Source organism: Prinia subflava, chromosome 1 (assembly GCF_021018805.1).
Source record: "Prinia subflava isolate CZ2003 ecotype Zambia chromosome 1, Cam_Psub_1.2, whole genome shotgun sequence".
Classification (NCBI taxonomy): Eukaryota; Metazoa; Chordata; class Aves; order Passeriformes; family Cisticolidae; genus Prinia; species Prinia subflava.
The window spans coordinates 61379356-61403214 of NC_086247.1; the positions used below are offsets into that span (position 1 = coordinate 61379356).

General features: G+C 36.6%; 1 protein-coding gene across 2 annotated transcripts in view; it reads left to right on the forward strand.

Moving 5' to 3' along the window:
• Window positions 1–23859, forward strand: part of INVS (inversin) — an 81934-nt gene that overhangs the window by 9097 nt on the left and 48978 nt on the right. For both annotated transcript variants that reach the window (XM_063397982.1, XM_063397973.1), the window contains exon 3: window positions 426–592. In XM_063397982.1, the coding sequence (XP_063254052.1) occupies window positions 426–592 (167 nt within the window). The remainder of the gene's footprint in view (window positions 1–425; window positions 593–23859) is intronic.

Consider the following 23859-nt stretch of genomic DNA (forward strand, 5'->3'; position numbering starts at 1 on the left):
AAATTTTGTTTTAGTTACAGTGTTTACAGGTTTCAGAAGGTCTGTTTGGTTTCTGTACTGTTGATATTTTTTAAACTAGTCTGTGCAGCTGAGATCCGTGTAACTATTTGAAAATTATTTATAGTTATGCCTCTGCAGAATGTTACTAGTGGTAGGTGTATTCATGGAACTAATGTTTTCTGAATGTACTTTTTTTCTGTAAAAGTATTTTTAAATGTTCTGTAACTGCCAGTAGAAGTTGGATAAAGTGTAATAACTTTGAGTTTATGACATACTCCATTTTTTGTTCACCCCAGTCATATTAGAATGAGATACCTGCTATTCGTATTATACTAAGATGACTTTTTAATACAAAAGTACTGCTTTTAGCTTGATATTAATATACTTTACTGGTTTAAGTGGGCACTTTGTTTTGGTTTTTTTAGGAAACTCTGAGCTGAAAGATAAAGAGGACCAGTTTGGAAGAACTCCCCTTATGTACTGTGTGCTGGCTGACAGGCTGGACTGTGCAGAGGCATTGCTGAAGGCTGGAGCTGATGTTAACAGAGCTGATCGCAGCCGAAGAACTGCTCTCCATCTTGCTGCACAAAAGGTAATTAATTACTTGTAAGTGCTTAGAAAGTGAGGGCTTTCACCACAGCTGGGAGGTGGGCAGGACACCAGGCACCCACCAAATCTGCTCTGTCACTCCCCTCCTCAGCTGGACAGGGAAGAGAAAATATAACAAAAGGCTCATGGGCTGAGATGAGGACAGGTTGAGATCCCTCACCAGCTCCTGTCACAGGCAAAACAGACTCGATATGGAGAGATCAGTTTAATTCAAATCAGTCAAGTCAGAGTAGCATAATGAGAAATAAACACAAACCCTAAAATCCTCTTCCCCACACCCTTCTTCCTGGGCTTAACTCCTGAATTCCCTACCTTACCCTGCAGCCAGTGGTGCAGGGGGATGCCATCAGTTCATTACTGTCTGTTTTTCCTTCTACAGTCTCAGTCTGTTGTACTGTCCAGTTACATTTTCCCACTGAAGAAGTGCTAAAGGAAGTATTCAACAATAAAATAAGAGGTGATTGAAAGTGTAGCTTCAGAGCTGCAAGAAATTTTGAGTGTGGTTAGGCCTGGGGGAAGTATCCACAGTCTCTCCACAGGAGACTAAGCAGGCTGCTGATGGGGGAAAAAAAGGAGGAGTGGCTTTGGCTGCTAACCAAGACATTTGAGTTCATAAACTGTGAAAAATACTCCACAGAGAAGATTAGAGATTCAAACTGAAGGAAACAGCCTTTATTTACTATATTAGTTCTTATAGCATGTTTGAAACCATAACTGCTCAAAAATTAACACTTTTTTTGTCTGAGTTAGCTGTCTTTTGGTACCAGTTAGAGTGCCTGCCATGATTTTCATAGCAAACCATTTCCATATATATCTTGTCACCTGTCCACAATCGTTCACATTTTTCAGATGTTTTGATACAATCCACATTTTTAATTATTTAATTTTAATTAGGTTTACATAAAGGCAGCTACAGTATGGTCATGATATTCAGTAAGGAGCAGTTAAATAGAAAAAAAACCATCTTGGGAAGACTATAATAAGGTGATATTCTCCAGGTACATTTACATGGGAGCCCATAGGGACTGTGTGGTCTGTGTTACTGCGTCCCTTACAGGGAAATAAAGTGTTGTAGGTTGTAGCTGACTTGAAGTAGGCTAATTCATCTGCTTGGTTACATACCATTACACTCGGATGAAAAGAATTCAGTCATCATCATAATCTTGTTTCCAGGATTAATTTTGTATTTGTGAGAGACCGACCAACTTACTGCAAATGTTGTTGTTTCAAAGACAGGTATTTCATAAAAGCAGCAATGTCAGAGACTTAAAAAATTGCTTTAACATACTTTACTTGCCTGGTATTCCTACAGGATGCAGATTCTATGATATGATAGACACGTGAACATTTTAATTAAGTTTAATTAAAAACTTAATTTTAAAAATTATATTTTCCCCAGATTTTTACAATACATTTTAGCATATTAAAACAATATAAATTCATGTCTAAATCTTTGTCTGAATGTTCATATTGTGCATATTTCTATTATAGCAATTCAAGGCGAGAGAGATTTTGCCTTGGTGTAATATCCACTAACTGCATGTGTTCTCTATTTCCTTTATGCCTTGCTTCAATCCTGAAAGTGCAGGTTGTTCCATGGGGTACTTGGACTATCTTAGATGTGTTTTCAGTTGACAGTGCAGGTGAAAAGAAAGGTAAAACAGCAAGAGATAATGATTGTGGCAATAGATTTTATGTAGTCACACAGCTACTGTGTAATGTGCTAGATAGGTGTGATTCACCCCATAGCTAAAAGTGGTCAGGAAACAGCCCTTGCAGCTGCTTTTTATTTGCCTTACTTAGCTGTCCTCTGTATTCCCTTCTGTGTCTGCTGAACAGTTACTAGCTATTGATGCCAGCTTATGAAATGAACATTTCATGTGTGTAAAATTTTGTCTGTAGTCTTTCCACATTAACATTTTAAGATCTGTGTTTCTGGAATGAGTTTCTCCTGAAAAATACGTAAATTTAAAATTCAAAACAACTTAATGTTTCATGCAGTTTGGGCTATTTAAATAATATTTTGCATTCTACTTATTTCCTGCTGATACTTTTCATTTGTATTCTAATTTTTTTTTCTCCAAAAATAAAATTTCTCAGTACAGTTGACTTTCAGATAGGAAAAGAAACATGCTGTGAGATCACCCATTTCCAAAGTTGTTTTGTCCATGTTGGTTAATCATGAATATACATATTTACCAGGGCCACTGTATGGTTTCTGTTGTGTTCAAGCTTGTGAGTCAGTAGCTGTCCTGCGCTTCATCAAAAACAGATTCACATGACTTTATAAATCCCCATTCATTGGTAGTCACAAGTACAAGCTCTTTAAAAGGGCAGTGCTTGCAGATTCAGATTCCTAAATTGTGTTGCATCCTAATTTTCCTTTTCTTTGGAGAGAGAAGCTAAGATTTACAGACCTTTACATGCAAGCAGTGAAGAGGTAGGAAAGAAAAGACACTTCTTTCTACACTGATGATAACTAAAGCAGATAGAGGTTAAATGAAGTAAGGTTCCTGAGTCAGAACCTTCCTCTCTAAGTACCAGGATTACTTTTGCTGTTCTTTGCGGTCTCTTTGAAGGGCTTCTTAGGACACCTTGCTCATCAGATCACAGCAGAGAGACATTATGAGGGCTAGAGTTTGTTGCCAGAATATTTGAGACTCCCATGGTCTTCATTCCACAGGCTGCCTTTACACTTGTTCCTTTGAAACAGTCTTGCAGCTGATTTGGCCAAAAATGGTCTCTGCTGCCTTTCTTTGGGAACCACAGAACTGTCTCAGAGGCAAAGAGTTTGTGAGAAAATGTGCTTCTAATGCCAAAGAAGCAATGATTTAGCTCTCTTGGACTGAATGTCTTCATTGGTGTGTTTGGATTCAAGATGGTGTCTCTCCCATTAGTAATCCTGGTTATCACAAAAACAGTTGGTTTTGTTCTACAGGACGAGATGAAGCTGTTCCCATTTTTCTGTCTGGAGATTTCACTTTAAGAGAACTGCCAGTTCATGTCTTTCAGTCCTGGTAAAACTGCTTGCGGGATTTTTAATCCCTGTAATAGAATAAACATTCAGAAATGTGACATTGACCTGAATTTGGTCATAAAACATCAGTATTAAGTAAAATGAATTAGGACTTCAGTTGCTTTTCTTCTCTAGGATGAATTTCTGGTTGGATAGGACTTAAATGAACAACTATAACACATCATGCCATTAACACTTGCATAACTAGCTTCTAACTCAACCTGTGTGAGTTGCAAACCTGGCTGTACTGGATGAATGTGTGTATGCATACACATAGGTACATATCGGCTCTACATTGTATTTTAGTCTTAACATCCACCTCTCTGCAAGTTTGATGCTTCCAGCTCTTGTCTGCAGAATAGAAGACAGCCTATGCTTCCGTCATGTTTGTCATTACTGTTACAGAAGGAGTTCATTCTGTAAAAGCATTTCTTCCAGTCCTTCAAAATGCCAACAGTCACATCCAGTGTTCAAAATGCAGGTTCTTATTTGTTGATAGCACAGAGTTCTTCTGAAATTGTAGGTAAAGATTTCAGCACTATCCATATGGTCATATGAAACATTACCTGATGTGATAGTTTCACAATAGTTCGTTAATCCTTTTTCTGTTCCTAATGGCACTTCCAAGTCCTTCTGAAGTAGTTACTTTGTTACCTGCAGTTGTGTAGTTGATCTCCTCCCAATATCTGGTGCACTCCAATATTCTGGTGCACTCCAAGTGCGTTTGCTTTGTTTCACAAATGTCCTAGAAGACATCTTTCAGAGCCATAGTTTGTCAAAATAGCTCTATTTTGATTTGGGTATCAATAAGCAGTGCTAAAATTTTTGCACTTGATGTAGAAGTAGTTCATAGTGTCTACCAAAATGATTTCTGATAGCATAGCTAGGCAGACTGACCAGTGCTCTTATATGTTCTTTCTGTTCCAAGGGTTTCAACACAGGTAAGAAGTGAAGGTGATCTGATGATTTCAGTACCTCTGTCTAGTGCTGTTTTAATAACCAGGCTGTATTTACCAGTTAATGAGGAAGCTCATGTCTCGGAACTCAGGGCTGCTGGGTCATCCTGGTCTTGCCATGTTTCACTCAAATAGTTTTTGTCACTGGGGCATGTCTACTAAGCAATAGTTAGGTGAAAAGCTATCAGGTTCTCATCTGTTCTTATCTCAACAGAAGATTCTTATAATCTCCCTGTCTCAGACTTCACTAGTGACATTCTGGACTATTTGGAAGAAGTAAGGCTTAGGATTTTCCCTTACTTCCCTTGCACTTTTCCAAGGCTAAGCATTCTCACACCTTTCTGTGCAGAAAGTTCCTGAAATTAATAAGGCAAGGTCAGAAATTTCAGCTCCACTATTAGAATGACTAATGCTTTTTGAAAAACACCTGTTGGTTATGTATTGATACAGTAACCTTCTATGAGTGGGTGCTTCATGCTAATAATTATGTTCTTAATGGTTAGTCTTCTGTTTAGTTATGGGCATCCTTTGTATTACCGCTTTTAAGTTTTATACATCTGTTGGTCTGAAAAAGATTTTTAGCTTGAATAAAGAGATAGTTTACCTTTCTGTGTGCTTAAATGTTACAAGTATATCTTTCTTTCAATGGTAAATAATATAGTACAATGCTATGTGAGATGATGGGCTGAGAATAATCTCATGTAACTAAAAATTTACATTGCAGACATCTACATATAAGCTAGTCATGTAGATAACTTAAAAGTAATGCACTTGAGGGTGCAGTCATTCACCCTAAGCTGAGATGAGTACTCTAGGGCACACTGACTAGCTGATTCTTTTTTAGACATCTGTCTGATGTAGGTTTTCGTGTTGTCAGTGTTGTAAATGTGACAAATTTATCTCACCCAAGGCATACATTTTTTTAGCAGCTCGCTTTCTGATTGTCCTTGGCATGATCTTTTATTGGATCTTTTTTCCCATCAGCCTTATGATGGAGGTGATTCAGTCTTTGTAGGCAGAAGGCCGTGTAAATTAAGTTAAATGGTGTTTTACCTTTTGGATTTTCTTCTGTTCCACTCCTTTGCTCTCTCTTTTCAAATGGACAGGTCTCATAAGCAATTCTGAAAGGTGCACACTCCGTAAAAAAAATAAAGAAAAAGGGGGAGATCAAGTAATTAACTTCATAAAATTTAAATTAAAAACAGTCAAACAAAAAAAAAACGCTCAAAAATCCAAACCCACCAGAAAATGATACAAATTACTGCAGGGGTGCACCTGTGAAGATTGCCATGGGAGTTTCAGAGGGTGGTTGTGACTTCCTGAACACGGATGTAATTTACTGGTAACTGAAACTGTGACTGATTGCAACAGAAGTAGAATCATTAGCATAATTTGCCAGTGATTTTGCACTGAGGAATTGTAGTACTATATGTGTACAGAGTGTTTAAGCTTGTAGAACTTAGATTATTGGGAAATAAACATGCTGTGGAGATCTGAGTACTGGGATTACAGTTTAACAACAGGTATTCATTTTCAATTGTAGGCATTTTACATTTGTAGCAATTTGCTTCTAGTGTTAAATTGCAACTTTTTTAAAACACCCACATGTGATACTTATGAATGGAAATGTTTCTGCATACCCAAAATACCTGTATATGTTTTGTCATTTATTTTCATTAAGTAATTCCAGTTTAATTTAAGGGAGGGGAGGGAAGAAAAAAAAGCAGGCCTGCTTCTTCAAAATTTTTCACAGAGGATGCTCACTTTGCACAATCTGTTTACTTTGGAGAATAATCTACCTGAATCTTTCTGAATACTTTAGGCACAGCCTTTTGTGTTGATAGGGATAGAAGAAAAAATTCAATATTTTGTTGTTGGTTTCTAATAATATACGCTTAAAATAATCTATCGGGATGCTTAAATGTCAGGAGGATATTAATTTTGGCTTCAGGAAGATTAATACAACTTCAGTGGAAAAATGTGACTTTAGAAGCGTTAAATATTGTGTAGCTTATATTATTTATTTGCTGGCATGGTTGTTGGTAAATAATAGTACATCCGGAATGCAGTTAGGAATTCTGTGTAACGTAGGAGGATATATTTTAATGGTCTTTGCTTTTTCTTAAACTAGAAAAAAATGGTTGTTCCTGTATACTCAGCACTAACAGTAAAGGTAAAGTAAAAAAAGACAGCCTGTGGCAAGCATTGGTAGAAAATTAGAAACAAAGGTAGTCTTTAGTTCACTTATTTTATGAAAATTCATTTCCAAGTCTTATCTAATAAGTACAGTCAGGTTAGTCCAAGAGCTGCAAAAACAGAATAGGGTTTTTTCCCCTTTCTTGAGCAAATAAAGGTGTTTTTAATACAAACTCTTGAATTAACATGCCTGGGAGCAAGTTTATACACTTTTCCCTTGTTACCTTTTCCAAGATGTATTTCCTGGAACTATAGTGTCTCAGATTTTTCATAAGGCTTTATTTGATCTGCATAAAAGAGCACACATGCTTCTAACTTTCTTTCCCAATCTATGCAATGAAAATAAGTGATCAAGTCAGAGACAATGGTGGCCAGTTCATGTTCTTTTTTTCCTCAGGCCAATAGTTTTTATGATGTTCCCCCTTTAAGTGAGAGCTCGTAATGAGTAATATTAATTCTGTGCATGTAGGTTCGTGAAATGTGAATGAGCTTTACATTCATTCAGTGATAGTTTCATGTGAACATACAATTTGATTAAATGTGAAAAATCAGAACACACCAGGATGTGAAACAGGAGTGTTTGCTGAACTGCCAGAAAAGGTGATTTTTTTAACATGTGGGACTGTAATTTCCTCTGTAATTAATTAAGCCACAGACAATAACCATGATACAAATGTTTTCTTTACTTTCCTGAACAATGAGTTCTCCCTAGTGAATGCAGCCTGCAATTGCTCAAGGGTGGAAGGCAGATTAGTTCCTTGTGTGTGATTTGTGTGTATTCTACTACAGATAAGCTGTCATAGCTACCAAGGGGTTGGTGCCACCACAGCCTTCCCAACCCCTTTTCACAGCTGTAGGACTGCTCACTGGGCAGTGAGATGACAGAAAACAAACTGTATAAAAAAACAATTAATTTTCCGCCAATTTAACATAAGGTCCCATGTTGCCAAATGCTTTTTGCTATTTGTTTTGATATTACCATTGGTCTGTGCTGCAAGCCCTATTGAAATGGTTAAAAATAGCTACAGGAAAAATTCAAGAAGAGAAAACTCACATTGTTACAGAGATCTGATTCCTCAGGAAAGTTGTGCTGTCGCTGCTGAGAATGAACAATAAAACAGAGACTTTGCAAGGCTGCAATTTCCTAAATGAAGACTGACATAATGAAAAATATTCTCAAAACCATAGATAAGAATTCTAGCATCCTATTTGAGTTCAGGAAGGATGGGAACCCTTTTGAAATAGGTGTTTTTCTGTGTGTGATAAATTGCAGCTGTGACTTTCAGGATCTTGTATGTCCCTCCTAATTCTCCTTTTGATTGTTCTTTAGATTTCATTAATACTTCCATTTGCCTCTGCTGTGTCTTGATTCAGAGTGAAATTTTGGCACTACTTTGTAAGACTGATTCTCATATATTCAGGCAGTGCATTTTCAGCTTGCACACTTTGTCGTGTCTTGTAACAAGGCAAGAACACGAACATTATTGTTTCCTCATTAAGTGTTAAGCTGCTATAATCATATGGTATCCAGGAATTGTCTGTCTGTACTGTCAAAAAGTGGGTTTAAATCCAGCCAATTCTTTTCTCTGCAGAAGATAAAACTGTGGAAATACTGTTCTACATGTTAGGTTTCAGTTGCACAGCAGAAACTACGACATCTGAGTCTGATTTCTCACTGGTTTTATCTTAGCGTGAAACCATATTTTAAGACAAGGTTACAGAAAAATTTACATGCCAAAGTATTCTTTTGACTTGAAGTTCAAGATCAGAATTTCAAACCAGCTCTAAGATAAAACTAGCTTTCTATACAAACTTCACCGATAAATATGGTATAAATGTCAATGGCATTTGCAGGGTTGATTTTTAAATTTTTTTAGTAACAGTTGATTACTAAACTAAAGTACTCTGGTAAAACATGTTTGAAAGTATTGCTTGCAAATTGTGGCTACCCCCCTGACTATAGCTACTTTCCAGCAGACATTTTACACATCAAAGGAGTTATAGCATGGCTAACCAAAAAACATAGCATCTGTTACTGTCTGTGTTTAGGATTGGATGGTGAAAGAAAACAAATAAAGCTGACTGAGATGCTAAAATGAATTATTCTATAAATATATAACAGATTTGCTCTATAGCCTGCTGTAGATAGAATGGTTCTCTACTTCCAGCTGGAATAACAAAGTAGTATTTTCCCCCATTTAGAACAGGAGAAGTAAAAGCTGAAAGAGGTTGGAGGGTGTTTGAGGAGAGGGCTTGCAGTAGGAGCACGTATGGAGTACTTACTCCAATAGTCTACCCAATGGCAGAGTATATTTGCATGGAAAGGGATGGACTGAGTGTAGTGTGTTCCCTTTGACATGCATTCGAAGTGTTGGTCTCCAGCTGCCTGGGGTAATCATTGACTGGCAGCCATCGTAGCATCCACATTTTGAAGGATTTTGTTTTAATTGTGAGGTTGCAAGCGTAATTTAAACAAAGAAGAAAGGATAAATACATCTCATGTTTTTGGGAAGATGTGTTCTTGCTCTCTGTAAGGGATGTTCAGTATGATTCTCAAAGAGGCACGTCTGGAACACAGCTTAAAAAGTCCAGTGTGTACCATGTCTGATTCTGACTTGTAATAGTGGAAAAGATTCTCACTTATCAAGAATAGTGATCATAAACCAAATAAACCAAATATTATAAATAAAACTTGCAGCAGAAAAGTCACAAGTGATAACGGGTAGACAATTCATTGGGCTAGTAAGTCTAAATCTTAAGGACATTTACAGATTTTGCTGGTAAGATTAGGTGTTAAGAGCAGTTATATTTCTTCACTATTTGGCACCACCAAGTCCTCTAGCAATAGCATTGTTGTGGGGATTTTTTTTAAATAAAAAGAAATTGGTAGAGTGATATGTGTTCCATTTTTCTTTAATCAAGGTATGTGTTAAAAAGAATGAGAAATAAGAACAAACGGTAGCAGTGACTATAACCTAGGATAAGTAGGAGGTTTGTAACATAAACAGTAAAGGAGTTTTTGATCCTGCAAAACCTCAACAGCTTCTGAGAACACTGTGGACTCATTGTCACCAGCATAGACATAAATGCCTTTACATGGGTGAGAGTTTGGAAAGAGTTTATTCAGTCTTCCCTGGTGTGGAGGGTTGGGCCAGGCCAGTTGCACCTCTGTAGGTCTCCTTCATGTAGGTCCTTCTGTGGGGCTCAGCATTAGGAATTCTAAACTGTCTCCTTTTAGAAAGGACAGAAGACTATTAAAAATGTGTAAAATATAAGTAAAAATATGTGTACTAAATGTTATTCTCTGATACTTGAAAGTTTAAGTATTCATCTCTTCTTTGCAATGATCTATCATATTTGGAGTACATTTTAGAGTGGAATAGTAGTATTTGCAATTTATTCATAGAAATGTTGTATACTGTTTGAAATTTAATTTATAGGTTTTATTGAGTTTTGTGAGAGCCAATTTACCCAAATGTGCTGTAGGTTCAAGTTTTCTTCAGGCAGTAGTAGTCACAAATAATCCATTTGCCAAACTGGTTATTTAAATATCTGTATTTTGTGCTGTACTCTCCATAATTAAAGTGTTAAATCGTGTGTCTGGTTGAAACAATTAATAAATATGTATTCATCCCCAGGAATATTTTGTAAGCCTAAGAAATTAAAATAATAAAATACTACATTTTTTTTTTTTTACTAAATAGATCTTTTCACAGTGTTTGGATTTCCTAAATTAATATTGTGTTGCACTTGCATATAGATTTCTATATCTGTGCAACCTGTATTTTGAGCAAGAACATTTTCCTCAGTTGAAGTAGAATAGCAGATATTCATGTTTTATGTCTTTGACTAAAACTTTAAGTTTAAATAAAGTTTTCATGTAATTTGATTTAATAATATTTTTCTGTTATTAAATACTTTCAGAAGCACAGGAATCCCTTGCTGGAAAACATACTCCTTTTAGCATAGTTGAGGAATCAGTTAATTAATTTTGGCAGGGCAATATTAATTACTTTTTAACTGTTTAAATAACTTGCATATTTTTACTCGTGTTATTATTTTAGTTGCCTGATCTTAACAATGTTCCTGTGGTTGTGGTGTTTTAGTTTGGGTTTTTTTAATGTTCTCTTCTATCGTTTGCTGTAGCAAACACCCTCAGTTTAGGGACTGTGCCTCAGTTCTCACTGGTTTTGGATAGTATTGCCCTGAGAATAATAAATGTTTTCAGTTTGCCTCAGAGTGATGTGACTTGTGAGGTCCTGTGTCACTAGATACTGCTTATTGTCCTAGAAAAAACAATTGAAGCAAATTTATAGTGATAAATTCAAATTATGTAGTTTCTGTCACTCTGCTACAAAGGAAAAAAAAAGTATAGATATTAAATGGAATAATGACTGTAAGACCTCTCTGTCATCTAGCACGGTATTGCAATTCCTTTTCCAGTGATGCAGATCCGTGTCTCAGTGTTTCCCAGCTCAAGCTTGGTTTTCTGGGGTTAATTTTCCCCGAGTGTCTGCCTGGGCTTTGGAAGAGCCCTGTACAAAGGGAGTCAGTACAGCCTAGTGGAGAGCAGAGTCATGAGCATTTGCATCTCTGGAATGTTTTTATTGACAAACGGTAGTCTGCTATTGACATTCGTGTCCCTTGATGATACTTCTATCCTAGCTTATCTTTGCTGGTCAAATGCCTTAATTGTTCTGGCCTTTAATTCAGTCAAAGTTGTTGCAGGAGTGGAAGAGAAAAGAGAAGGAACGGGTCTAACAGAGCATCAAGCTTGAGCTGTGAAGCTGCTGGCAACGATCAACCTGTCATAATGTTATGATTTGTTCATTTTTATACCATTTATTAGCCTTTACTTGTTGTGCCATTTGGCCTCCAGGGCAGATAAAGTGCTGTCTAATTTGGTAGGTTTGCTTCTGTCAGAGTGGCCTCGACAGAGAAGGTGTTAGCTGTAGTGACAAATAATCAATAGCTGTCGTTGTCATGAGGAACGTGAGTAGTTGGGCCTTTCATCTGGAGGATTAGAGGTCTAATTGGATTGAGAATAGGGAGGGTGAGCTGTTGGGTAACCCTGTCAGCTATGTTAAGCTGTCAAATGTCAGCTTTCCTGAAAGGAAGAAGGAATGGTTAGCTTTCAGAAACAAGGAAGAGGACATATGAAAGCTTTTTAAAAAGTAATGGATAGAAAAGTAGAACAGACTAACATAGGCTTTAACCCTTCCTTGTTTAATTAGGTATCTTTCTAGTTAATGAGGATGCATGGTGTGCACTCTCGCGCTCTCTCTCTGAGACAGGCAGAATTTGTGTGAAACAGATTTGGCAGTGTTATACCAGATCAGACTGGTTTTATGTCTTGAGAAAAAGCCAGTTAACTACTCAGATAGGGAGCATAAATGCCAAAGATTATGACATGGGGGAGGAAAATACCCATCAATGGAAGGAATCACTTAATAGAAACTGTAAGGAAATCAAATATTTTATTTTCATATTTTGTTATAAAAATGTCAGTCTGATAATACCGGTATATTTTTTGAGATATAAGCTGTTGTTTCAAAGTTGCTGTAAGCAGAGTAAGTATTATGATCCAGTCCTGCACTGGACTTTAAAATCTTCAGTTGAGTTTTGTCTGCATTTTCTTACTGTTGCATTTGATCTTTGCTTTCTGCCTGTTTCTTGGAGAAAGATTTCTGTTGTTCTAAATAAGATAAATCAAATGAAAGACCCATTATGCTGGTAGAACAAATAATTTCATGTCTCAGATGTGCTAATATTTACCTTACCAGAATAAATAATAGGACTACGTTTTAATGAAAGATTTCCTTATAAAATTACTGAAATTGTGGCTTCTTTATTTGTCATCTTATTTTACTGCTTTCTTCAATGCAAGTCTTAACTGTAACCATGCCAGTATTCCCCTTCTTTAAGTAACACATTTGCCTGGAGATCTGTAGTACTTGGCCACAGTTATCCATATGTAACGGGTCTGGAAATAGCAAGGTTTTTAGACAGTGGAATAAAGCTCTTTATTTTGCTTCAGCTAATTTAACAAAAGACCATTTTATATTTCTCTTCTTTTCTTAATGGGCTTGTAGGTATTTTAAAACTCACAGGGTTTTTTTTCTTATATGTTTGGTCATTTATTCTGAAGTAGTGCTTTTTACTATCGGTGTTTCAATTTGGATTGATTCCCCTGCTGCTCCCCTCTCTTCTGCAGCACTTATTGATGGTCATATGGACTTGCAACATTGTTTTTACTGGTGGTCTGCTGTAAATACTGGCAAGCTCATCCTCAATCTCAGGTTTATCTTTGTAGATTAGTACAATAGCATAAGTATTCCAGAGGCAGAAATCTTGTACAGATTGTCTGATATCCTACTTCAGTGGCGTTATGTGTCAGAAATCATGGGGGTTTTATCCCTTTGAGATTAATTGCCATGCTCTCAAAGACCCAACTTTGTGTGAGAGCCTGGATTCATGTGTGTTGAATTATTTTTGGGGTTACAATTACTTATCAGACAAGGACTGTACCTCTATCATTTATTTTCTGGTAGCCCAGTTCTCCTGACTTATCTTTCTCTGCTTTGTTTCATTGCTTTCCCAACTCGGACTTTATGATATTGACATTTTTTGAGTCTGAGTAATCTGATTTAAGCACATTTAACCTTCTGGAGTGAGCTACAGGATGGACATACGAAGAAGTGACATCATAGCCTACTCTCACAGCTTGAGGTGTGCTGAAGGTAGCTGAGCTACAGGAGAAGTAGTGTGCTGCTGTGGCCTGGTTGGCTTCAGTATCTATAATATCCATGAAGCTGACCCAGCATTTCTGCACTGTATGGTTGTCTGCAGTGTAGACACGCTGTGATAAAATGAGCTTTTTCCTGGTTAATAAAATAAGCCCAGTACTATTTATTATTATTTTTTTAATTATATATTTAGCTTATTGAAAACTTGTCCATTCCCCTGAGATTTTTTTTGCAAAGTTCCATCTTTTTTACTTACTGTGATAAAAGGAGTGTCATAATTCGGTATCTGAATTTCCAGAGTTTTACCTAACACTTGGTATGAAAATCCTTACTCAGTATTTTTTCCCGGACAGCTTCCTTTCCATGGCAGTGATCTGTGGTTTCCCCAGTTTTTCCCTTTTTTCCTCCAGCTCAAACATCCCCATTGGTGATGTTTTCTTTCTCTTTTGCTTCAGAAGTATCACAGCTATTTTCATTAACCTAATTGGTTTATTTTGGTTGTACAAACCACTCTGTCTCATTTTCAAACTTGATGTAATTTTACTTCTCTGCATCTCTGCTCCACTTCTTGCTCTGGTACCTCTCCTTGTCTCCTCCACTTGGCTTTATATATTTTGCTACCATGCTTTCTGTGCTTGAAATAATCTGAGGAGGATATTACCAGGCCCAGAATATATATATTGTATCATCATCCTCATGCCTATGTTGAGCAGTCTTGCTCTCAAGCACTTGAAATTTAAATATGAAATTTCATTAAAATAATAAGGAATGTCTCCAACTGCAGTGATTTTCTAAAAGATTTTGCAAATATGGTTTAAGTGCAAACCGTGGTGGCAGAACATTGAGAAGCTCTGCTTGTGTTGTGTTTCTCAGTGAAAAGGAACTAATTCTGCATAGCATATGGAATGATATCTTAAATATCTGTACAACCAGCTGGTAGAATTACTTTATTTTCATCTATTGAGTTCAGTGCATACTTTTGTGAGTAAAATTTGGAAGAGCTTCTGGACTGATGACTCACCTATTGTTATTTCTTCTGATCTTTGCTAAGTCCTCTTCCATAACAATAATTTTTCCGACTACTCTCAACAAATAAAATCATTTGTATTAATTTTTGAAGATTCTCAGTTACCAAGAATGAGTAAGTAAAGTGATCCTGTCTTAAAAAAACATCTCAAATGAGTACTTAAGTCTGAAAAAGTGTTGGTGCATAACTTCAACTCAGAGATATTGTTGGAAAGACCAGCTAGAACTGAACAGGATATAAATATGCCCAGCAAGGACAAGTAATTTGTTCAGGCATGAGCAGTGCTTTTTCTATAAGAACATTATTCCATAGTGCATGATATTTGTCTCTTTTAAGTTGACTTGTTTATCCTGGGTTTCAACTACTGGTTGTCTCCTACATATTGTTATCAAACAGCTGCCCCCTCTCTCTCATTTTGCTTTGTTCAAAGGACAGGTGAAAATTTCTCTGCCATTTGATCTTGAGGATAATAGTTGCATCTTAAAAATGGTATTTTCTTTTTAAACATAATGCTTACAGTACTTGAAGGGTTACACTTCAGATCTGAATGGAATTAATTTTGTTTTACTTGTGGTTGTTCCTTGAGCATGTTTAGCATGGTGGCGTCCCTCAGTGCACAAGAGACTTGTCCAGCTCTTCTCCCAAGACATTGATGTCTGCTGCCAAGTCTGTACCTTAAAAAGTACCTTTGCAGACAAAGACATTTCCCTGTCTGAGTGTCCTTTCTGAAACATCGTTCTTGCATTAATTGCCCCTCTGCAGCTGACCCCATGACTGATCTTTAATGGTTATGAGAAGAAATATTGTTGTTGGGACTAAGAAACCACTTACTTGTTTGTGTCCAGATTTGACACTGACAAATTAAAACAGGATTTCCACTGTTATTATCTCATCAGTTTGGTTTAGTCCTGTTTTGTGAATTGTAGGGTGATTTCTGTTGGAATAAGATGTCTTTTCCCAGCTATTCTACAGTAAAAAGGGAAGCTGTTTGTTTTCACTGATTATAAATGTTCTTCTAATTTAAGATGAATTAGTTTTGTGTTAAATGTATCCTCATATGCTTCAATACATAAAGTACCAGCAACAGATCATTTTGAAACAGGACACCTTTCTGCTGAAATCTCCCGGAATCTTCTATCAGGTGCCTGACACATCCTTAATCTGATGCTCAGGCTTGTCATTTGAATCAATAGGATGCTAGATAGGATGTCTTCAGCATGCAAGGCTACTGCTAGAGGAGGCATTTGAAAAATAAATTCAGATCTTATGGCCAGCCACAAACTCCAGGAGCACTAATCTTTCATTTGTCTCTCTCTTTGTCTGTAAACAGTTGGTTAAATTGTTGATTAAAGAGAATAAAGTGAATCACACTTAAGTCAAAATGGATATGTATGAACTGCATAAGCAAATTCTGTTGCTGCCTGAAAAGCAACAGCTAATGTCAGCATTTTATAAAACACAAAATTAATTTAACTTGCCTATTAGGATTCTGAATTTTCTTGTCTCTTCATAGAGCAGTTTGGAACCCTCTTTTGTTACACATTTTTTTTTATTAATGAAGGATTAAGGAAGAATGCTACCAGTTTTTACTAACGAGGAATAATTTTTGCTGAAATAGTAACTGGTTCATGTTATGAGTATCATCTCTGTGTGTTCAGCCTTATGATGGGAACATTTAAACATGGAGAGAGAGACTCACACAAAGGATGTGTTTTTTCAACATTGTTAATATGGTGTGGATTTGGGAAGGCTTCGCAATGCCAGCCTTGAATTGTTATTTTATCTGCCTCTAGTCTGAACAAAGAGAAATAAATCTAGTACTTTTATTACTGCTAGGATACAGTTTGAGTAGATTATGAAGGCTTTGATTTATTTACCAGTACTGTAAGTAGATTATGGCTTCTTTTTAAGTATCAAACATCACTGCAGTGCCTATAGAAACTATAAAATTATGCCATATATAAAAGTAGCCTGAAGTGTCTGAATAATTATTTGAATTAAGAGTAAACCTACCTTTATTGCTGGTTGTTTTCAATATGGATTGTCTGTCTACTTTTGTAATAGTTCTGGAGACTTCGCTGTGGCTGGAGACCTTTCCTCGTCCAATAGAATTTGATAGGTAGATTTGCAATTATTTCACATAACGGTTTGTTACAGGACTTAATATGTTTTTGAAATATATTTAAATCACATAAAAGGCGTGCATTTATTTACAGATAAAACAGCAGCTAAAATAGTAACAAAAATTTCCGTGAAGCTGTACTCCAAAATGAGCGTATATGCAGCGCTTTCGCTTTGCAAGCGTTGTTGCTTGCAGCAGTCTGTAAGGACATGACAGGCACATAGAGGGCTGCAATTAAGAAGTACAAGGCAGTAGTGACACAGTACTAGTCAGACTGATGCTCAGTAGTAATGGCAATTAGTTTGCTTCCAGAATGAAATAGTACTGCACAAGGGTGGGATAAAAAGACTCGGACTGGACTAATGGCTGTTATTTATACTTGTTTTTAGGTAGAATTCTGTCATGGATCATACTGTGATTTGTAACATTTTAATTTGATTTTTAAAAAGGCATACATATGTTTCAGGGATATATTTTCTTGGTTTTGTTACAGTGCTCTTACTTCAAGACAATTCAACTCAAAGCCATTTAGATCAAGAAAATGAATGTAGTAACTATTTTCTAGTACTTGTTTTTTTGGGGAGGAGGGAGTCAGTACTTTCACACAAATATTTCAAATCACTGTTTTTTGAAATACAGTAACTTTTGAAAGCTTAGTGTTTGATTCTTCATGGAGAGGTGGGCAGTGATCCTGTAAATATGGATGATGTGTCTCAGGCTTTGTTGTAAATCCCCAGAGATTGTGTGTTGTGGGTATTTCTGCCTGAGTGACTTCAAAAGAACTACAGGAAAACAAGTTCAATAACAGTGGAAGAGATCAACTGGAAATGAGAATGCTAATTGCATTTTCATCCTTGAAGTGTTTTTCACATGGAAGCCACTAATTTCTATAGGTAGACCATAACATTTATTGCTGAAGAGCTGAGAACACTACATAGGAGCACCATGTACAGGCCATGGATAAATGAGTTCAAAGGCTGTAAGATACAAACACCTATTTTCTTTCAACCTGCGCTGGGAAACAGTTTTACCTTGGCTTTTACAGCCCTGGTCCGTGGTCTTCTCTATTGTATTCTTTAACTGTGTGCCAGTTGATAGTTCTGTCTATTCCTATGGAAACCAAGAGAGTAAAGCCAATCTTGCAAGAGGCTTTAGGGAAAATTGCTCTTAGTTGAGACAGTGCCTTGCTTTCAGTCAAAATGTCTGATAGTCAGAACTGGCCTCAAGTCGTGCTGATGTTCTCCGCTGATGTATTGCCTAAGATGCTTTGCCAGACAGATGAACATGTTCAGCTTGGAAACTGGTAAATGAGGTTTCTGTTCAGCTATCTGAGAGATTTTCTCCAGTTGAGTGTTTTACTGTTGAGTCCAGAATGCTGCTAACAAAGTTGCTGAAAGGGTTCTTCGCGAGATTAAACCCAATGTCAAAAATCAGTGATGTTTTTGGCATGGTCAGCTTGAAAGGGTTAGCAGAGCATTACATATTTAAATCCATGAGTGATTTGTTAGATAGAAGGCATGGCAGCATCCTTGTCCACATAGAGGTAATAAAGAGCTTACAGATTTTTTTTTTCCAAAGCTGTAGGTCATGTCTAAAACAACAATCCTAAAGATTCTCTCTTACATTTATTTTTCAGTTACATTGTTAATCAAGGAGTTAACCCTTAGTTAGTGATAACCAGAGAGACAGCCTGCTATTTTGATGGTGACTTTATTAATTTTAAGTAGAAACTGGGGTTCTAACTAGCTATGTTGACATTGTTTTTTTTCAGAAGCTGTTTAAACAAATTTACTGATATTCAAGGAGTGTAAGAAGGGTGCAGTCATATACAGTAAAGAGTAGCTTTTACAGGGCTTATAGCTGTTGTAACGAGGCAATATTAATTCAGTTTCAGTGGAAATAAAAGTAGAAAATGAGAAGTTATGGTATTTCATGCATAGGTAAGATTTCAAAACACGAATGCTAATTTATAAATCTAAATTATCCTTATTTGCAATTAATGTCATATATCTACTTGCTAGCCTCTCTCAGTAGTTTTTCTTCTGAACATTTCTTGTGAGATTTCTGACAAGTAGCTGATAATATAAGCATATCAAAATACTCCTTTTGATATATGGATTTCAGTTACTTTTGGAACTGAAGTAGTCAGTAGTCTGTTCCTATAGATACCAAATTAGAAGTATGATAGAAGAGATTCTGTTTTTCTAAGTGCTTAGTTTGTTTCCTGAAAAGCTACTGAAACTGGTAGGAGTTGATGACAGAAGTCCACATTGTTCCAAGTGGTTCCTGACATTCTTAGAACGTGCCTCTTCTGAAGGAAACACTAAAAGCTGAAACAACCTCTAAAGAAACCACGTGCACAGCCCCTTTGATTTCCAAAGCTATTAAAATACTTGGGGTTTGAAAATTTGTTTATTTTGTACAAAGTTTATTTGTAGGGTGAAGCATCCTCTCTTCAGCACCTCCTCACTGGAAAGAGAGTGAGCACATTTGTGTATCTAGGAAGATTATCTTCTGTAAGACTGAGAAGATCAAAGAGCGGTTTCTACACTGTGAAGATAAGCAGGTTAAATTCAGTTGCCATTTTTGTTTTCAAGAGAAACCTCATGGATGTATTTATCTTTCAAAGGCTTAGCTAGCAATTAAGGAGTTCAAGTTTTTTGACTTTCACTGCTTCTGAAAGCATCTGACAGCAAAGAACTGTTCTCATCTTTGGCCTCAGCATCTGTGCTAATCTGTTGGCAAAGTGTGTTAATGCAGCGCCAAGTGGCTGATATGTTCTGCTTGGGTTTCTGAGGCAAAATCTGAGATACTTTCACATATTTTACCTCCATGAGTGTCTAAGTGTACAATATGATTTAGTATTTGTTAATATATAGATTTCTCCTGGCCTTAGAAACTGATGTGTCTCTATTAAGAAGTATAGACATTTTTGTGTTTCAGGCATAAGCAACAATTAAGTCTCGACTCCACCTTCTAAGGAGTCCTGGGTTTAAAAGGCTTAACCAATCTAACCTGACTGTTAAAAGATTATAGCAATCTGGTTTGGGTTTTTTACATTTATTTATTTATTAATTTATTTGTATCTTTGGGACAGAATGTGCTTCTCTGGAAAAGGAGCTCAGTGGCCTGGTATGCTAAATTTCAATGTACATTACCAGCTCTCAATCTGGGTCTAGAGCAAATGAACAGTGTACATGAGTGAATAGGTATGCAATAACCCATGATACAATTAGTTTTTCTGTTCTCAAGATGCTGTTATATATCCAGCTCTACTTTCTCAATACTATTTAAGAGTTTAAAAGAAAAATAAAACATTAATAATATTTGAATACAATAAAAATTATCTGATAGTTGTATAATCACAGTCTATGTTATGATTGGTGTGGTATTAGAACAGGAGATGTTTTATCTTTACAATTAATTTAACTGTAATAATTTTGTGCTGTTCTGTTTGTGAAAGAGTAAAAGTAACTGAATTATATATTATATTCCTCTGAAGAGGATTTATTGATTGTTAAATAGTCTATCTTTTCACAAAAGATTACTGGGAAAAATTTGCTAAAATGTCTTACATAAGTGCTGCTTAATTAATAATGAATATATTTCAACAATCAAAATTTAATAAGCTAATAAATTATTTATCTATGGTAGAGATGTAGAATTATCAGATCTCTGAAATCCTTTCTGTCGTGGTTGGTGGACTTGCTGCACTGCTGTCTTCAAACACACCCCTTTCAATAGGGTGACCTTTGTGCTTCTGATTTTGTGGAGGCCTCTGTTTCACCACTTGCCTGCTCTGTGCTGCACACTTGCTTTCCAGGCTTAGTTACTGCAGGGTTCTCTGTTTTGGGCTGTGGTCAGTGGTTAATGCCTCATTTTTGGTAAATCTCATCTACAAGTACAGAGACAGCAAGGGATAAAGTGCAAAAGAATTTTAATCAATGAATCATTCTTTAGGAATTGTGACATTACAGAATTTAGGGTATTCAATTACACTTCTAAATAGTGGTAAGTGATGTTTTAAGAAGAAAGTAGCTGAGAGAGGCAGCCTATTTGACCTCAGAAGCGTGCAAGAATTTGAAATTATGGGGATAAATATGTAAACAGAAATAAAATATTGGGTAAAATGAGCACCTTCTGTCAGCAATAGGTTCTTTAAGAGTAACTGGATATTTAGTTAGCTCATTTCCTAGAAATAAATTCAATAGGTTGCCTTTTTAGGCCTGTACAAAAATATTAACTGTAGTGCTAGATGGGAAATTGCAATCGTAATTAAAAATTAGGACACAAAATGTAAGAGAATGGTAAATTATTATTTGGTAATGAACTGAAAACAGGTACAGTTGAAATATGAGCTGTAAGATCAGAAGGCATGTATTAGAATTCCTTAACAGTTGCACTTGAATCTTAGTCAATATTAGTCAATATTTTTCATGAGCAAACTTAGAATCATGAGTAGTATTTTTTTAAAGGATACTTAAGAGTGACACAGTGTTAGGCATGATTGTCAGTCAGAGCGAGGATGGCAGTGGCTAGGACATCAGAGGAATAGGAACACTGAAAGTAATTGAAATCATTAGATATATTATAGTCCAAAATGCAAGCCCCCTGGTGTGGTGGGGGAGACACACATAGTGATTTATTCTATATATTATGAATTTATTATTTAAAACATGACTGAGAAGGATGTAATGTGCTAACTGATTGGAGAATGTACTTAATTTATGGGAGAAATGCAGTTTTAAGTATATCTGACAAGATATATGCACTAGCAGAAGGCAAGTGTCACTGGAATTCTGTAGGGTACTTTGTGGGACTCCCTCTGGTAGTCCTGTAATCTCTGCTTTCTTATGTTTAAAATAGAAAAGTTCCAACTAGAATGAGTGCAGAGCAGTGATCTTTTGAGGACAATGTAGGGTTTATCCTTTGTTACTGAGATAAAAACACCGATGCTTGTATAGATTTTAAAAGCCACACTGTTTTCATGGGTAGAAGAATGAAGTGTGTGTTGGTTTAAAAAAAAAAAACCCAAACAAGAAACAAAACCTAAAAGCCCCAGCCTGAAACAGAGAACTGGGTGAAAAAAGATCCCTAACACTGTAATTCCACTTAAAAGAAATTGCTGGGAATTTTTTGAAAACTATTAGATGTTCTTACTCCCTGTGGTGCTGGAGGATGGATTTACTGATCCAGAGGGTCAGTTTTAACCTTCAGTTCAAATTTGTGGTTTATCTGTAAATATTTCTAAGGCTTTCTGTTCTGCTGCAAGTATATGCCCTGACTACCTCTCCAGTGCTTATGGCTGTCAGCAATGCAAAGCCCTTGAAAACCACCTCCTTTGTAAGGGTTTGTGTTCTCTTGGTCTGTCTGTTCCCAGTCCTGGGAAAGCAGGTGTGTAACTTTGGAGTGGAGCCAAAGTAGCATCTTCACGGTTTAACAGCTTGGCATTGTTTTTAATGACCCCTGTTGTTTATACCAGGAGGTTGTATAGAAATGCTGGGCTGCTTTTTCCCCAGCTCCTCCAGCAACCCTTACAGTGCACTAAATCTTCACAGGCCCATTGTAGGTATTCCGAAAATCCAGCCTAGCTGTACTGGAACTGTTGTCAGCTCATGTGCTCTCTGTTGTAAATTATTACAGATCAGTCTTTCAAGTTGTGTAAAGTACTTCATGTGGATTAGCATTGTTATGGTTTTTGAAAATTAGCAATTTCCAAAATTAATTTTCAGCAATTAATAGGGAAATAAGCAGTTTTTCTACATGCATTATCCCCTTTTAACCCACTGATGACGTGGTGATGGTAGCCTAACTATGGGTGTGCTTTTGATGTGCTTGGAGAGATGCACATATTCCTCTGATTCTGAGCCTTGCCTCGTACAGCTCAATTTCTCCCCTTATAAAAGGTGTTGTATTTATCTATGCAATGTGTTTTTAAAATCTGAACATGAGAAGTTTAGTGTCAGAGGTGTATCCACACTACAGGGTAGGAGAAGAGGTTAGTCAGAGTGTAGAAGCACACAGTTTAATATAATAACCAGGTTAACTCACCAAGAAATAGTGGGATGAGAATGGAAATAATTTTTCACAGAGCTCTGGTCCACATCAGCAGAATGTTTCTAGTACCCAGGTGTACTCTTTAAAGCAAGTTTGTATGCTTGTGAAATACTTAAAATTTGCTGTGAAAAGTGCTAAACTTCTGAGAAAGTGTTTGAAACAGATGCATGTGGCACTGGGTGACTCAGGGCAGGACTCTGTTGGCTGTACAGAGTGGAAAGATGTGAAGTGTGAGGGCGATGTTTTTGTGCCCTGGAAATACAACCAGTAGTTTCAGCATCAACCCATGTTTAAAATTACAGCACTACTCAACAGAGCTCATTTTTTCTTTAGCCTTTCACTTAGGTGACCATATGGGACAGCCTGACTGTGGCTGTTTGACAGATGCCCACCCAGCTGCTCTCTCACTACACTTCCTCAACAAGCCAGGGAGAGAAAATTGAAAAAGCTGCTTCAGATTAATAAAGAAATAAACATTTTCTTGCAGACCCAGAAAACTAGGTAGAGAAATTTACCAGTGATTTTCCACTGAAACCTTTCCCTGGCAGTAGAATCATATTGAATGTACTAGACAGCTTTTTTTAATTACTGAACTTCCAATTTTGGGGATAATTTGTTCAATTTCAGAGATAACCTAAATTATGGCAAATTAATTGATTCTGACTAATATTTTTCTTCCATAACTCTCTTCTCCATTAAAATGTTCAGAAAAGGAAAGTTTTTCCAACTGCTTAGTAGTTTAGCTTGGGGTCCAGAACTTTCTTTGAAGTTATTACTTGACGGCAGAGCCATGGTTGCTTATCGAGCTGTCTACTAAAAAATGTGTTCTACATCACTGCAGGTAGTACCTGTGGCTGAATTTTTGAAATAGCAGAAATATTTAATCCTGTTTGCTCATGGGGTTTTCTATTCATAATAGAATAAATTTTGAGTCACTATCAATGGTAAGAGACCATGGACTGACTCAGAGAGCTTCATGCTGCCCAGGAATATTTAGGCCAGTCAAGTGCACTATTTATGAGTAAAAAAACCTAGCCAGCTTGAAGACTTTATACACAAAAATTTTATAAAAACTGGAGAATTGGCTTTTCAAATTAAGCATTCCCTCCCTCCACCTAATAAGACCTAAA